Here is a 16455-nt window from a genome sequence, read left to right as displayed (position 1 = left end):
TGATGCCATCCCACCATCTCGTCCTCTGTCATTCCCTCCTCCTCCCGTGTCAGTCTTTCCCAGCGTCACGGTCTTTTCTAATGTGTTGGCTCTTCACATCAGGCGGACAAAGTAGTGAAGCTTCAGCTTCAGCATCAGTCCTTCCAATGAACATTCAGGGTTTATTTCACTTAGGATTGACTGGTTTGATCTTGCTGTCCAAGGGACTGTCAAGAGTCTTCTCCAGCACCACAGTTCCAAGGCATCAGTTCTTTGGCCTCAGCCTTTTTTTATTGTCCAGCCTGCATATCCATACATGACTACTGGAAAAAACATAGCTTTGACTATACGGATGTTTGTAGGCAAAGTATTGTCTCTGCTTTTTAATATGCTATCTAGGTTTGTCATTGCTTTTCTTCCAAGGAGCAGTGTCTTTTAATTTTATGGTTGCAGTCACAGTGATTTTGGAGCCCAAGAAAAGGTTATTAGCCAAAGACTGTGGCTTCCATCCTGGGCTCTTTCACTGATCACTTGCTCTCAGGAGAAGCCAGCTATCTTGTGAAGACCCACGTGGAGAAAAATGGAGGTATCCTGATAACAACCAATGAAGAATGAGGCCTGCTAACAACCATGGGAGTGAACTTGGAGGTGGGTCCTTCAGCCTTAGATGACTGTAACCCTGGTTGCTAGGTCAACTGCAGTGAGAACCAGCTACATAATTGCTGGGGTCCAGTGTAAAGTGAAAATGGATGGTTCTGTTTATAAATTTAAATTCAGCAATTGCAGAGTCTTAAGCTAAATGTGGGACTTTTCATGACTGCACAGCTTGCATGTCTATGACACTGGACCTCACTGTGACCTCAGAGACCCTGAGCCAGAACCACCCAGCTGAGCCCCTCCTAAACGCCTGATCCATAGAAACTACGAGATAATCTTTGTTGCTTTAAACTGTTCAAGGAGTAAGTTGTTACATAGCAATAAATAGCTTATACACTATTCCTTTATTCCTACTTTTGTAAATTGTTTGTAAAATGACTTAAAAATGTAAAATGAATCCACCAGACCAGATGGTGAATGATGATAACTATTTTGCCTGGGATACTGAGAGTTAACAGGATGAGTGATCCAGCTGATTGAAAATTTATTGCTTTGTTTCTCCTGCCTGAGTGCCTTTGCACATGCTGTTTGCTATGCCCAGAATGCTCCCCTCCCCCAACCTTTGTACTGATTAAACCAGACAGCCTTTAAATCTAAACTTAAACACACATTCTCAGAAAAGTTGACTCTCCAGACTGAGTTAGGTGCCCTTTTTAATAACTCCTCAAATACCCTGGAGAATCCCAGGGACAGCGGCCGTCTATGGGGTCGCACAGACTCAGACACGACTGAAGCGACTTAGCAGCAGCAGCAGCAAATACCCTGTCCATCTTTGCAGGTACTCTGGGCACTTGTAACTAGTGAGTTAATTACTGATGATTTGTTGTTTAGAGTCTGTCTTCCCACTAAAGTGTAAGGTCCTTGAGGCCAGTTGCCTTCTTTCCTTGTGCTTACTGTATACCAGTGCCTAGTGCAGTGCCTGGCACATAGTAGGGATGCAATAAAATTTGACTGGTATGTCTCTGTGCCGATGAATCAGGAACAAACAGTGATGATTTGCAATGGAGTCTTAAACCCCAGTCTCAGTGGTATCTTCTTAACAAAGCTTTCTCTAGAGCACCCAAGCATGGTGATTATGAGCCTATAGATGGGAAAGGCTCCTTGTCTAATGGGATCCCACATGAACAATACAGACCAATAAAGCAGGCAAATAAAAGATAAAGCAGGTAAGTGGGGAGAATTCATACACATGGAAATAGGAGTTAACTTTCAGTAATACACAAAATAGCATGTGCAAATACAGCATGTGCTCTGACTCCTAGGACTGAGAGATTTAAGATGATGTGAAAACTTTATTTTTAAAAGCTTTTTACTTTATATCAATGTATAGTTGATTCAGTTATACACACAGCAAAGTGATTCAGTTAAATATACACATTTATCTATTCTTTTTCACATTCTTTTCCCATTTAGGTTGTTATGTAATATTGAGCAGAGTTCCCTGTGCTATAAAGTAGGTCTTTGTTGGTTATCAATTTTAAATATATAATAGTGTGTATACTTCAATCCCAAACTCCCTAACTATCCCTCCCCTCCACCCTCATCCTTCTCCTCTGGTAACTGTAAGAAGTTTGTTCTCTAAGTCTGTGAGTCTATTTCTGTTTTGTTAATAAATTCATTTGTATCATTTCTTTTTCAATTCTGCATGTAAGCGATGCCATAAAATATTTGTCTTTCTCTGACTTATTTCACTCAGTATGACAACCTCTAGATCCAGAGGATGCCAAAACTTTTGGTGTGCCTTGGTAAGGTAACCTTTCTTGGTTAAGCCTCAATTCTTCATCTGAATAATGGGACTAATAATACTGACCTCATATGCTGGGTCTCAGGGTATAAGATCATATAGTGAAAGTGCTTAGCAAAAAGTTCAGCTCTTGATGGACTGGGCTCAAGTTCTGATTCTGCTATTTATTTCTGGCTGAGTTATGTAACCTCCCCAAGTTTCTGCTTCTTCATTAGTGAAACAGGGGAAATGATGGTACCTACCTTGTAGAATAAATGTGAGAGTATGTATTAAAGTCTTCATGTTATTGCTCTCTTAGTCATTTTGAAACCAGGTCACAGAAAAGTAACCAGGTGAAAAGAGATTTCCCTATAGGTGGATGTGGGAGGGAAAGAAACAGAACAGAAGAATACAGGCGATTGCCAAGAATATTTTCACAAAGATGGCATTCTTCCCAGTGGTCCTAATTGACTGCTCGTCTCGTCAGGGGGCTTCTTTCTTGCCACTCTGGCACTGTGTGGCTTGAGCCTCATCCAAGTATGTTCTCAGATCCTCCCACTTGAAGGTGCCTAAGAGAGGGAAATACCAGAAGTAAATTTTTGTGGCATCGAGAGTCTGGGTGTCTGGCCCTAAGGCCATTAATGTTTTGAGCATGAGTGAGCTAGATGTGCAGAGCTAGAGGAAAGCCACAACTAAACACTCTGGACTGCATTGCATTGTCCATGGTTCTTTCATTTAGCACTCAAGCTATGATAATGATGATGGCTTCTACTTCTATTTTTGTCCCAGGGTTTTCTCCTTCCTTGGTAGAGTAAACTCTGATTTTCAACTGGACACATGTGGCCACCTTGAATTAATAACACAACTTTTTTAGCCTTATTTGTGGCTAAGTGTGGTCAGGTCACTAGGTTTTAACCGATGAGATATGGTGACTTTGACTTCTGGGAGTTATCTTTAAAGAGAGGGGCATGATCTTCTTTCCCCCTTTTTCATCCTTGTGGGCTGGAAGACAAATGTGATGCATGGAGATTGAGCACCATCTTGCTTTATGAGGGAGAAGCTGCTTGTTACAAATAGACAAACTGGCAAATAGAAAATAGAAGAAGCCTGGGTTAGAGAGAGCTACCCTAGACTTTGAAAGGAGTTTGTGTCCAAAAGAGATAATCTAAATTTTTGTCATTCTAAATTATTTTTGTCATGTGTATATATTTTTCAGCTTTATTAAGGTATAAATGACAAATAAAATTGTAAGATATTTAAAGTGTACAATGTAATATATACATCTTGTGAAAGGATTCTGCCCATTGGGTTAATTAATGCATCTATCACCTCACCTATTTACTTTTGTGTGTGTTATCAGTTGTCATGTATATTTAAAGTGTAAGGACTGACCTTGGTAAGATTAACTTCTGTGGGTCAGTCTCACCTGCATAATGGAAATAATAATAACTATCTCAGCCCAGTGCTAGGTTTTTCAGCAAGTTTGTCACAAATCCAGAAACAGAGCCCAGGATTCTTGATGTTCCAGGTTTCTGATCTCAGTCGTGTATTTGAAAAGAGTCCTGAACCTTAGACACCACTCATCTTTCTCTGTTGGTAGTGGTATCACAAGTGAAGCAAGTATAAGTCAAGGTGTATTTATATTACAGAAGCACCTTTCTCCAAAGCACCCTTAAAGACCTACCTTTCTGAAACCTTCCCTGCCATTAGGTTTCTAGTAGGTCTCTGCTGTCTGAGTCCCCAAAACACAATGCAGTCTTTATTCTTAAATATATTCTCCAGGTCTCTGTCTGCTGTGTCTTAGATTATAACCTTTCAGAGGGCAGGGTATGCATTCAAAGATCCTTTATAATAATGAGCATTGTGCTAGGCATAGAAGGAGATGCATCAAAGTGCTTGTTAAAATGAATAGAGTCTATTCTGAATATGAGACAAGACTCCTGGCCTATACAGAAACATATATTTGAAACGAGCGTTCCTAGTTGCTAATAAATATTTGAAGCTCTCAGACCTCAATATGGGATATAAAGTATTATTTTTCCTCATTGAAATATCCCCTTGCAAACAGAAGTCCCACAGGACAAGGAGCAAGGCTGAAACTGGACAGACCAGATGCCAGGAGAGCTCAATTTATTTTTGGACCATAAGCTTGGCCTCCAGGGAAAGAAGGAACTTGTCAATTTCACTTTTTGCTTGGATCAGACGATTGAGCCTGGCAGAGAGACGATGTTTGGGACTAGTAGTTCTCTGGAATTTCTAACCTTCTCTGGGCTTGGGAGGAGTCGGGAGAAGAAAATGCATCTTTTGAATGATAGCCATGGTTACGACAGGCCTCCCATGCCAACCGGAGGGAAAGCAAAATTGCTTTGCTGAGCAAAGTAACTGGAAAGCAGTTGCTCATATTTTAAACTAAGCTATATGGTTGAAATCCAGAATAATGTAGACTTTTGGACCAGTGACCACTTGGAAACAAGCTTTCTGGCTGGAGAGCAGCCTGTGGTGTTACGGATGGAAAGGACTATTGCAGTGTCTTTTCCCTCGGCACTCTGTGCTGCCAGATACTGGGGAGCCATCTCAAGCATATTTACTTACTCCAATAGATTTCTCAATAATTCCAGCAACAGAAAGAAGTTGACCAGCTTGATGGGTGCATGTGGTAAGGTGGTAGAGTTAGGACAAACCTACCACACTGCTGAGCCTGATGGTGACATTTTCATCCTGGGGAGCCCTTGATGGAGGAGCACTTAGGCAGGCACAGGGAAATTGATGTAAGTGCATCATGAAGCATGGGAGAAACAGACAAGTTCAGCTGGGCAAATTCCCAGGATGCCAGATCACAAGGGCTGTTTCCAGGAAAGGCTGACCCTTGCTGTTTCCATGCTTTTCTCTGAAACTCAGTGAGGCTCAGAATCTCAGCTCCCTTGCAGGCCACTGAAAAAATTCCCAGGAAGCACACAGGCACTGTCGAACTCTATGTGATTGGACATTGCAGTTATCAGATGATGGAGGCAGAATTAGACTCTGAAAACCTGTGCTTGAATGTTTGCTGTCATTTACCAGCCAAATGAGGCCAGGCAAGTCCCAATTGCATGGGGTATCTAATTTACTTACCTGTAAAGCTGGATCTCTCTGTCGACTTCACAGGATCATTCAGAGGGTAAAATGAGATGAGGCATTTGTACTGCCCTCTTAAGATGCCAGGTTGTGATATTTATAACACAGTCATCCTAAGGGACTTGTATATTCCATCTCCTTCAATCCTGACAACAACTCATGAGATGGACACTATTTTTATTCCCATTTTACAGAAGGGAAAGCAGCACCCCAGATAAGTAAAGTGACTTGTGCAAGGTTATACCACTAGGTGGCAGACCCAGGATTTGAACCCAGGATGATGGGCTCCAGAGAGCATTAACTATTTCCCGCTATTTCCCAGCAGAGGAAGACAGACAATTCTCTTAGAGCAGTTTCTCATTTTTGTTTGAAGAACCATCAGTACTTTGTAATTGTTCTAACATCCAGTCAGGGCTTTTTGATCTGATGACGCTGGGGAGAGTTGAAACCTTTTAAGCAGAGAGTGACGATTCAGGTTTGCGTTTTAGAAGAGTGACTGGCTGCTGGGTAGAGGCTAGGTGGCAGGCAAACCGGGTGGGCAAAACTGATGCAGGAGTTGGGTGGGGAAGCTTGTTTATACAACCCAGGAGAGAATCTGTGAGGGAGCAGAGTTAACCTTTGTCAGGACCTCTTAAGCTCACAGGGAGAGGAGTTAAGCCCTGGTGCTGCTTCCAGCCTGGTTGGAGTAAAGAATCCCTTGCCTTCAAGTGAGTGGTCCATACCAAAGAAAATAAACACTAAGGGTTGTGTTCCACTTAAGAAGGTAAACCATGGTTCTCTTAGGTTGAATGCAGTGGACCTTCTCGCTCCTTTGAAGGGCTGGTGTGGTGTGTCTGTGACCATTCTCAAGATGAACTCCTGGGGATCGTCCTGGGCAGAGCCTTCTAGCATCCTACGGGCACTCAGGAGAGGTCTCCCTGACTCCTCTGACCCATCTCTGGGGTCTCTTCATCCACAGATTACCCCTCCTATCAGTGCTTTTTCCTCTTTCTTCCCCTGCTCAGGAGACCAGGTTCCCTCTGCCCTCTCCTGCCAGGGCTCCTGGGCCACAGAGAAGTTGCCTGTTGGCCTTTTAGTTCCAGGCAGGGAGCCAGGACACCTGGGTTCTAATCCCGTATCCACCACAGGGCCACGGGTTGGCATCATCTCATACCCACAGGGGCCCTCCCCAGCGCGACCAGCACGAGCTTCCTCTCTCTCCCTGACACTGCTCCGGGGGGCCGCTGCTGTAGCACTTAGTGTTACCTCGTCTGCAAGCAGCGAATGCGCCAAGTCCCACTCCTAACGCTGGTTACAGTCAGTTCTCCGTGTGCAGGTGACTGGGCGACTTCCCAGTTGCTCTTGGTGTTGGTGCAGCCGGGAAGCAGATTTGTCAGCCCCTCCTGTGCCCTAGTACCCTCATCTGAGAAAACGGGGCTAGGAGTGTTTTCCCTGCCTATTTCATCCGGCTGGTGTGACAACTCACGTACTGAAAACTAAACATGCTTAAGGTGTGATCATTAGCCGGGCGGGCATTTTGGTACGCTCAGGCTGCTGGAGCTCTCGGACGCTTCCCTGGACCGAAGGGCCAAGAGAATGTTCATCGTTAGGCCGGTCTCTCCTAGAGCCCACTCCACTGAGCCACCGAGTGTCGCTCCTTGGTGGGGACGGTCGCTAGCCGCCCCTCTTTCCTCTCTCCCATTGGCTTTCACCTGCCCAAGGGGCGGCTGCCACGGGCCTCTCGGCCCGTCAGTCAGGGCCGCCGGGCTCCGCCCCGCCCCTCCCGGGGGTTTATAACGGGAATTCCCATGGCCCGGGCTCTGGCATCCAACCTGCTGCCGCCGCGGCCCAGCCGAGCGGAGAGCGCCGCGCGCAGAGCACACGCTCGCGCTCAGCTCCGCTCCCTGGGCGGTTCATGAGCGCGCGCTCCGGCTGCAGCCTCCGCGATCCCGCGCCGCCCCGCCGCGGCCCCGCAGCCCGCCGTCGCCAGGGTGCCCGGGGGTAGGAAGGAAGGCAGGAAGGCCGGCGCCGCCGTGCGCTCCGTGAAGCCCGCCACCCCTGCCCGCAGCCCGCTGCCCGGACCGGCCTGGCACCATGCTGCCCGCGCGCTGCGCCCGCCTGCTCACGCCCCACTTGCTGCTGGTGTTACTGCAGCTGTCCCCGGCTCGCGACCACCGCACCACCGGCCCCAGGGTAAGTGCGCCCCCAGCCGTGCGCCCACCTGCGGAAGGAGACCCCAGGTCGCTGGCCTTCATCCCTTGGGGACCCGAGAGGGAGGTATCAGATCCTGTGCCTCCCCCCCAACCCCACTACTCCGTCGCTGGTGGGCTTCTCGGCGAAGTTGCTGAAATTAAAATTTCACCCATTGTTACCCCCCCCCCCCCCGCCCCACCCCTTCTTTCTTGCAGCACCGACTCTGCCTTTCCTCTCCTCCCCCTCTCCCCCTACTGTCACTGGTGAGTTCTTTTTCCCCATCTCTCCCCCCGGGGCATTTTACTCCAAGACCCTTAGAGGTGCCGCCTGCATCCGAGGTGCCTCCTGGCTCTCCGCTCGATCAGGGCTGCTCCGTGGGCTCACCCCGCGCGCGGTCCCAGAGCGCCGGCGTTCTTGGCCGGCGGCGGCGGCGCGGGGGTTGGGGGGAGAGCTGCTCTGCCTCCAGGGTTTTAGGTTACCGGAGAGCCACACAAGGACCTTGTGTTGTTGTTGTTTTAAAAAGCTATCGCTGCTCGTAAAACCCACAGCAGATAATTTTAATGCTCCCTCCCTCTGGGCACAGCCGCAGAGGAGGGGTAGAGATGGGGGGCTGTGGAGAGCTGGAGGAGAGGAACTGGCAGTGTTCGAGAAGCTCTTTCCTTGCGTTGCGCCCGGGAGGTTGCACTACTTGTTGAACCTTGGTCTGATTGGAGTTCCTGAACGCTGTGAAACGTGCCAATTCTGCGCACAGGGCGGGCTGTCCAGGGCATTGTAAAACCTCCGGAACCGACCGCATTGTGTTCCTTTCTGGGCTAGATTCTTGCTCCCATATAACCCAGTTGGTCTAATGAAGGATTCCACTACCTTAAAAAAGTGTACTCTTAAACCACCCTCTGGTTCATTTGACCAAACTTATCCAGAGGATGGGGCTTCCCAGGTGGTTCAGTGGTAAAGACTCCGCCTGCCAAGCAGGAGGCATGAGTTCTATCCAGGGAAGATCCCCTGGAGAAGGAAATGGCAACTCACTCCAGGATTCTTGCCCGGATATTCCCATGGACAGAGGAGCCTGGTGGGCTACGGTCCATGGAGTCGCAAAAGAGTCAGACATGACTTAGTGACTAAACAACAATGATGATTAGAGGATCTCCGGCCAAGAATTACCTATGTCAGGGCAGTTGTCTGGCAAGATAGCTGCCTGACTTCTCCAGGCAGCAGGAGAGTCCATGTGGAAGTAGCTAGTATCTTTGTGAAAAGATTGGCTCCTTAACCAGCTTGTGCTTTCCTGGATATCATTTGGCCTAGCCCATTGCCACCTGTTCAGATTGCAGGTTCGTTCTTCCTAGCGCTCGCTCCGTGAGAATCATCTTTATAACTGTCGTGTGTGTGGGAAATGCGTCGCAAGGCTTGACGAGCCTTAATGACTGCCCAGATGCTGGCTGATTACATCTGAGCCTGGCTATCACTGTGAGATCAGATTTGCAGCCACTTAGGAAAGAAAAGTGTTTGTCCCCATGTTGGGCCGGCCCTTGCTTTTATGACCAGATGTGCAACAGCAGCAGTTAAAGTGCGGCCGATTAGAGCCAGGGCGTGTCATAAATCCTCGACAGCAGGCATTCCCGAAGCTGGGGCAAGTCAGGGCTCCGGGAGTGACTTTTATGGATGCAGATGAGGATGCCTTTTAAATGAAGCTGCTTGGTTTGATATTAGGACTTGCAGCTTTTAAACTCCGAGGTCAGAAGAGCCACAGCGTTCCCTCCAATAATTAGGAACAGTCAAGACAGAGACGCAGACCAGAGCACCCGACTGAAAGCTGGATGCCCGCCCACATGAGAGGCCCGGAGACAAATGGTGGGGGGCTCGTTTGTTGCTGGGCGAGTCTAGGGTCTCAAGCCATATGGCTCTCCTTCCTTGCCTTCTGAAACTGGAGGAAGCAGCTCTTAGGGGAAAGCTAAGGACTTCAAGGGAAAATAGAGACATGGGTTAGTTTCCCCTTGGGCTTCTGTAGTTTATTAATTTGATAGAAATGGTGGGACACAAATAGAAGTGTAAATAGGCTTCTGTGTGTTCCAGCTGGATTTTTTTCTCTCTCTTTCTCACACAGACTCACACACACATACACACACACACACATTTAGAATGTACCAACAGAAAGGTGCTGTGTTGAGCATGTGGTTACTTGGATGCATTTATAGACCCCAGTAAGAGCCCCCATTTATGAATTCTTGGGCCGGACACTTTCCATGATCACTTATGTTTATAAGAGCAAGAAGGTGGGTCTTTTTAGTGTCATTTTGAAAGTGAGACTCAGGAGGGTAAAAGCCTTGCTTGAAACATGGTGCATGTGTAGTGGTGGGAGCCAAATCCCAGTATATATGGATGTGCAGGTTGTGGGCTTGTGTGCTTTTCACACCACCAAGCAGCTGCGGGAAGTGTTTGTCCAACTAGCGATGCCATTCCCGTTAAATGGGCATCAGGTGAGTCTGTCTGTAAGAAAGCACTGTTAACAAGATTTTTTGGTGTCTGCATCGCTAAAGGGTGATGTCTTTGAGTTTCAACGTATTCCGGAAGCCTGCAGTTCTCTTCTGTGGCTTCTTGGTGGAGTCAGAAGTGTAGTCCTGATTGTGGGCAGCCGTGTCATGAGAGGAGCAGAAACATCTGGCCATTGCAGTGTTCCCTTGGGCATCCCTAGGTCTCATCTGTTAATCTTTTGAGTGACAGAGGCTTAGGGATTGGCATCTTTTCCAGCTGGCTTTCTAGGAAACCCAGAGCGTGCCCTTTCGGTTTAACTTTATCTGGCTCACTAATTGAGCTCCCTTGAGGCCTAGACCCCAATCCTTGCCCCCTTATTTGCTTCCTGCCTTCATAAAATGCCTGACATTTGTTTGACTCTGGCTCCCAGCAGCTATCAGGTATCAGATTGGAGGCTATTATGTAGGAAGCACCTGATTTCTTGGTCTCTCGGCTCTGAGCGGCCACGTGGCTACCTGGGATGATGGTCAGGAGCGTTTTAATTACGGCGGAGGCGGCCATTTCTTTAATCCTGCACAATTTACTGAAAATGTTTCTGGGGAGGGTTGGATGGGGGAGGGGCTCTCTCAGGCCCATGGAGTCTGATGGCCAAGCCAAGCCACTGCCTGTCTTTGTCTAAACCTCCGTCTGTTCTGCAGACTGGGAGCTAGGTGAAGGCAGGTTTGTGCCCAGCTTGTCCATCGGTGTATCCCCCAGAGCTCAGCACAGGGCCTGGCACCTGTGAAATGAACAAATAAATGCAGATGATGCGTGCTTTAACATTTTATTTGTTTATTTATGTTGGCCTCACTGAGTGGCGTGCCGAATCTTCGTTCCCCAATCAGGGATTGAATCCTTGCCCCATGTATTGGGAGCACAGAGTTTTAAGCACTGGGCCACCAGGCAAGTCCCCAGATGACACATGTTTATCAGTGATCCACAGGTTCCACTTTCTTGGTACAGGACTCGAGGCAGGGAATAGATTTTAAGAAGTTTGAGAAATAGAAAAATTTGATTTCTTAATTTTTTTTAGCTGTATTCTTTATCCTCTCTCCTCTCGCATACTCATCCTTTGAAACCTAGCTCTAGCATCACTCTCCATGTTGGTTAGAATCGATCACTCTCAACCTTTGCACAGCTTCAATGTCTGATTCACTTGTGTTCTTAACTTTCGCTAATTTTACAGTGAGCATCTTGAGATCAGACCAGCATCTTCATCCTCTTAGCATTAACTTTCCCCTTTGGCACTCCATCCGTGATCTTGTCTTGTTAAATGAACATTTACAACCTCTCAAGGGCAGAGTAAAGATGTTATTTGTCAGTATGCTGGTCACACTGCAGAGTGTCCTGTAAATATTTATTGAAATGAATTTGACTGTACTGTGACATCCGTGCTGGACTCCCTGCTCTCATTTAAATGAAATTGGTTACTTAACAATTTATTATTTTTTTCCATTTTAGGCTTTTGTTCCTAAAGTGTGTGGGGTGGTTATGGGAGGTGTGGGGTGGAGAGACTGAGCAGGCAAGACTTGGATGGGGGAACAAGCTTTGGCTCCATGTAAATTCTTTTAAAAAAATCTTGCATTTGCCAAATGTGAAGCAGCTTGTAGACAGTTCCCTTCTCTTTGACTAACCTGTCTCCGTGTCTGGATGAGGGTGGGGCCTTGTGTCTGCAGAGATGCCCTTCTTATTATCTGTGTTCAGAACAAGAGCCCCCCCCTTTTTTTTTTTTTTTTCCTTTTTTCCACATGGTGGATTTAGCTGAGAGGCTACTTTGGTGTTAGGCCAAGAACCTGATTTAAACCTTTTGATAGAGCTGGAACATGAAATTTAAAGAAACACAATTGAGGAAGACAGGAAGAGGAAGCAATCATCTTAGAAACTCTAGGAAATCCAAGAAAATGGAAAACATTTTTATATTATGTCCTAAAGTTGAAGGTGCACATTTTTTTTGGCCACCCTGCTTGTCTTGTGGGATTTTAGTTCCCCATTCAGGGACTGAACCCGAGCCCTTGGCAGTGAAAGCTTGGAATCTTAACCATTGGACTGTAAGTGAATGTCCCAAACGTTCACGTTTCTTACGGCCTAGTGATTCCACTTCTAGGTGTATGTGCCCAAGGAAAACTCATGTCCAGAAGGAGACATATGCAACTGTGTTCACACCACCGCAAACCTGGAAAGAGCCAAATAGCCATCAGTTGGAGGGTGGAGAATTATAGTCAGTCAAAACAAATGATCAACAGTGACATGCAAAAATATGGATGCCTCTGAGTAATATGATATTAAGTAAAAGAAATACAATGAAAGGTGCAATGTGACATCTTTTATAAATTTACAAACAGCTAAAATTAAAGAAAAAACATATAGATGCAAGGAAACTATATGAAAAGGAAAACAAGGCACACAGGATCGGGGGAGGTTAGGGTGAGGCAGAGATTGGATTGGTTGGGAAAATCATATGGTTAGTGTAAGTTAGTATCAATGCTTTACCTTTTCGGAGGAGAGGGGAGGTGAGGTGAGTTTGAAGTTATTTGTCCATTGGCAAAGATCAATAGCTGGTTTATACATAGTAAGTGTGGCTCCTGCATAGGCCAGTATTGAGTGTGTTGTGATCCAAGTTCAGTTCAGTTCAGTCCAGTCGCTCAGTTGTGTCCGACTCTTTGAGACCCCATGGACTGCAGCCAGGCCTCTCTATCAATCACCAACTCCCGGAGTCCACCCAGACTCATGTCCATTGAGTCGGTGATGCCATTCATCCATCTCATCCTCTGTTGTCCCCTTCTCCTCCTGCCCTCAATGTTTCCCAGCATCAGGGTCTTTTCAAATGAGTCAGCCCTTTGCAACAGGTGGCCAGAGTATTGGAGTTTCAGCTTCAACATCAGTCCTTCCAATGAACACCTAGGACTGATCTCCTTTAGGATAGACTGGTTGGATCTCCTTGCAGTCCAAGGGACTCTCAAGAGTCTTCTCCAACACCACGGTTCAAAAGCGTCAATTCTTCGGTGCTCAGCTTTCTTTAGAGTCCAACTCTCACATTCATATATGACCACTGGAAAAACCATAGCCAAAGATTATGATTAATTCAGTTCTTTGCACCCAAGATCAGATGAACACAGATTCCCTGAGTAGGGACTCCTTTCTTGTCTCCTTCTGCTCCCTCCTGACACCCTTTCCAGATGTGCGTCTTAGAAACTACCGGAAATACCATGTTGGGGAGTGATTATTGGTTTTTGTTTGAATTCTTGTCTGGTTAGACCCAGAGCCGGCCGAGGCTCTGGCGTAAATACCTACATCCCCTGGCCAATGGGCTCATTTGTAAAGCTGAGCCCTCTGTGGGCCATCGTGCACCTTCCTTGCTCAGGGGGATCAGCCTTGCACATCTGAGTCTCCAGCCCTGCGGAGCAGAAAGGTTCACCAGCTGACGCTTGGGCCAGAAGCCTTACTTGCCAGTGGGGGTGGTGGAGGCATGTTTCTGGCTGATCCCTGCCTTCATTCCGGCCTCTTCCTTCACTCCTGATGGCAGAGGCTGGGGAGGGAAGGTGGCCTCTGCCTAGCAGGTGCGGGGCACCCTTTTTCTCCCGACCACATAGAGTTCTATTGTTTAAGCGGCCAAGTTCTTGGCACCGCTGCTGCTGGTGGGGGGCGGGGGGTGATGTCAGTGTGGAGGCCCCCTCCTGCTGCATTTGTCACCGCGAAGCAGTTTGGGAGAGGACAAGGGTTGAACTGCGGATGGGAAATCAATCAGAGCTGCTTGTGAGGCTGCCAAACAGGGTTAGCGTTGCACAAATGTGCTGTGCGCGAACCCTGAGTCCCTGAGGGGGTAAGAGAACTGGATCTCCACCAACACTCCCAACTGCCTCATAAGGACCCCAAGCGACATAGGTCAGTAGAGCAATTAGTTGGACTTCCTTTTGCACCTGATGTCATTCTAAACTCAATTGCTAGATCACGAATTAATCTTAACTTGGGCAGACATGTTATGTGTGGAGCTCTGTGTACTTCGGCCGTCCCCTCTGTTGATTTCAGCCTCTTTCTTCTGGAACTGGAGCTGGGTGGCCTCTACAAAGCCACTCAGAAAGTCTGGAGTCTCAGAAGAAACCCCGCCACCATCAGGGAGGACGGGGACAGAGTGAGGTTCTGCGAGATAATGTGTTAGGTGCTTTGAAGCCTGACAAATACTCTATAAATGTCAGCAACTGTACCCCTTCCCATTAAAAACTATTTCTCACTGCAGCATTGATCTGATTCTAGTAGATAAAGGCCAAATGGTTTTTTTTTTAAGTGTTGGCAGTGGAGAAAAACTGACCTTACTTTTCAGAATGGTCCATTTTTAGGACTAGATAGCATCTATCAGACAGCACTGGGAGTTCAAAATATGGGGCATATTAATTATGTCTCTTGAAAAATTCTGCAAAGCCCCTGGGGAGAGGACACAAAAGTAGTAATAAGTGAGATGGTGAGGTGGACAGTGTCATAAAAGGGTATTGAGCCCGCCTTCAGGTGCTTAGCCCTCCTGAGTGGCTCAAAAACAAGGACTCCAACGACTTCCCTTTGTCAGTGGTGCTGTCCAGCAGACCTTTTGGCCAGGATGAACATGTCCTCTATCTGTACTGTCCAGTATTAGGCACATGTGGCTATTGTGTGTTTTTTTTTGTTTGTTTGTTTCTTTGCTATTGAAGTTTTAAATGTGGTGCATAAAACTGTGGTGAAGTGGCTTTTTAACTTGATTGTAATGAATTTCAGTGTCAATGTCCATAGCCACAGGTGGCTAGTGGCTATCGTATTGGATGGCATTGGTCCCTCTCCGAGGTACCCCACCTTACCTCTCACCGTATATCCCCTCCCCTTTGTGGGGATATACAGACTTTGGTTGCCCTGAGCCGAACTGTATTTCCTGACCTCTCCTTCCCTCCTCATCTCTGTCCGAATCCCGCCCATCATTCGAAAGCCTCCCAGCCTCGCCCCAGGAGGGTTCTCTCAGCCCTCTGTGCTTTGCTTACCCCCAGGGCAGTGTGTGTCCCCATCTGCCCTGCATTCTAGGCTGACCGGAGAGAGAGGGCAATGGGGCACAGCCTTCAGGGGTAGACAGACCCAGGTTTGAGTCTGGCTCTGCTGCTGTGAGCCTGGGTGGGCATGTAACCTCTTGGGCCCTTGGTTCCCCAGTTTGTCTAGTGGAAGTCATAGCATCTGCATTTCAGGGTGGTGGGAGGATGAAGTGGGAAGTCTTAGCCTCCTATTCCTGTTCCTACTCCTATACCTTCTCCTCTTGTAACAAATAGTACAAACCCAGCAGCTTAAGCAACACAAATTTTTGGAGGTCCAAAGCCTGACACAGGTCTCAGTGGGTTGAATAATCATCAGAGCTGAGTTCCCTTCTGGAAGCTCTAGGGGAGAATCCATCTTCTTACCTTTAGAAACTGCCTGCATTCCTTGGCTTGTAGCCCCTTTCCACCTCCAAAGCCAGGTCGGGTCTTTTTCACGCTGCCGTCTCTCTGGTTCTGATTTCTTGTGCTTCCCTCTTCCCCACTTAAAGACCCTTGTGATTGCTGACATTGGGCCCACCAGGAGGGCCCAAAGCATTCTCCTATTTTAAGGTTGGCTGATTAGCAAACTTAATTCCTCCTTGCCGTATAACTTGGCAGTTATTAGCATGTATTAGTTATTAGTATGTATAGCGTGGCAGTTAATAGCAGTATTAGGATTAGGACATGGGCATTACTCTGCTTTGGAGAAGGAAATGGCAACCCACTCCAGTATTCTTGCCTAGGAAATCCCATGGACAGAGTCTGAGCCTGGTGGGCTACAGTCCAGGTGTTCTCAATGAGTTGGACACAATTTAGTGACTGAGCATTAGTCTGCCTACCATATTCATTAAAGGTCTAATACAGATCCTAGGTCATAGAGGATACTTGGTAAGTGGGGGCCATTATTGTGACTTACAGCTGTGAGTTTCTTTCCTTTTAGAATGGAAGTCTCTTAATGGTGGCATTGCTTAATTATCTTTATAGACTCCGTCCTGTGCTTAGTAAATAATTACTGAATAACAGAATTTTTGATAAATGTAGATTGTGTCTTTCCTTTTAAAGAAATATTACACAGTAGAAAGAAGTAAAATGTAAACCAAAATATGTAATCCCCTTTGTGCAAAAAAAAAAAATCGATTTATGTTTAGAAAAATGAGGTGGGGTATATGTTATGCTGTTAATGGTGGTCATTATGGGGATATTCCATTTCTATGAGATGTGTCAGTAACTATTAAAATAATTTGTTTACAATGAGCATTTTTAATTTCAGAGGAAAGT

General features: G+C 46.8%; 1 protein-coding gene across 3 annotated transcripts in view; it reads left to right on the top strand.

Annotated features, from left to right (window-relative positions):
* Nucleotides 1-7486: 7486 nt before the first annotated feature.
* SMOC1 (SPARC related modular calcium binding 1) overlaps nucleotides 7487-16455 on the top strand; it is a 139818-nt gene continuing 130849 nt past the window's right edge. For 2 of the 3 annotated variants that reach the window (XM_061156782.1, XM_061156781.1), the window contains exon 1: nucleotides 7487-7645. In XM_061156782.1, coding sequence (XP_061012765.1) covers nucleotides 7547-7645 — 99 coding nt within the window. In that variant the 5' untranslated portion in view covers nucleotides 7487-7546. The remainder of the gene's footprint in view (nucleotides 7646-16455) is intronic. The other variant, XM_061156784.1, reaches the window with a different exon arrangement.

Source organism: Dama dama, chromosome 12, assembly GCF_033118175.1.
Source record: "Dama dama isolate Ldn47 chromosome 12, ASM3311817v1, whole genome shotgun sequence".
NCBI classification, from domain to species: Eukaryota; Metazoa; Chordata; class Mammalia; order Artiodactyla; family Cervidae; genus Dama; species Dama dama.
This window is presented reverse-complemented; position numbering and strand designations above follow the sequence as displayed.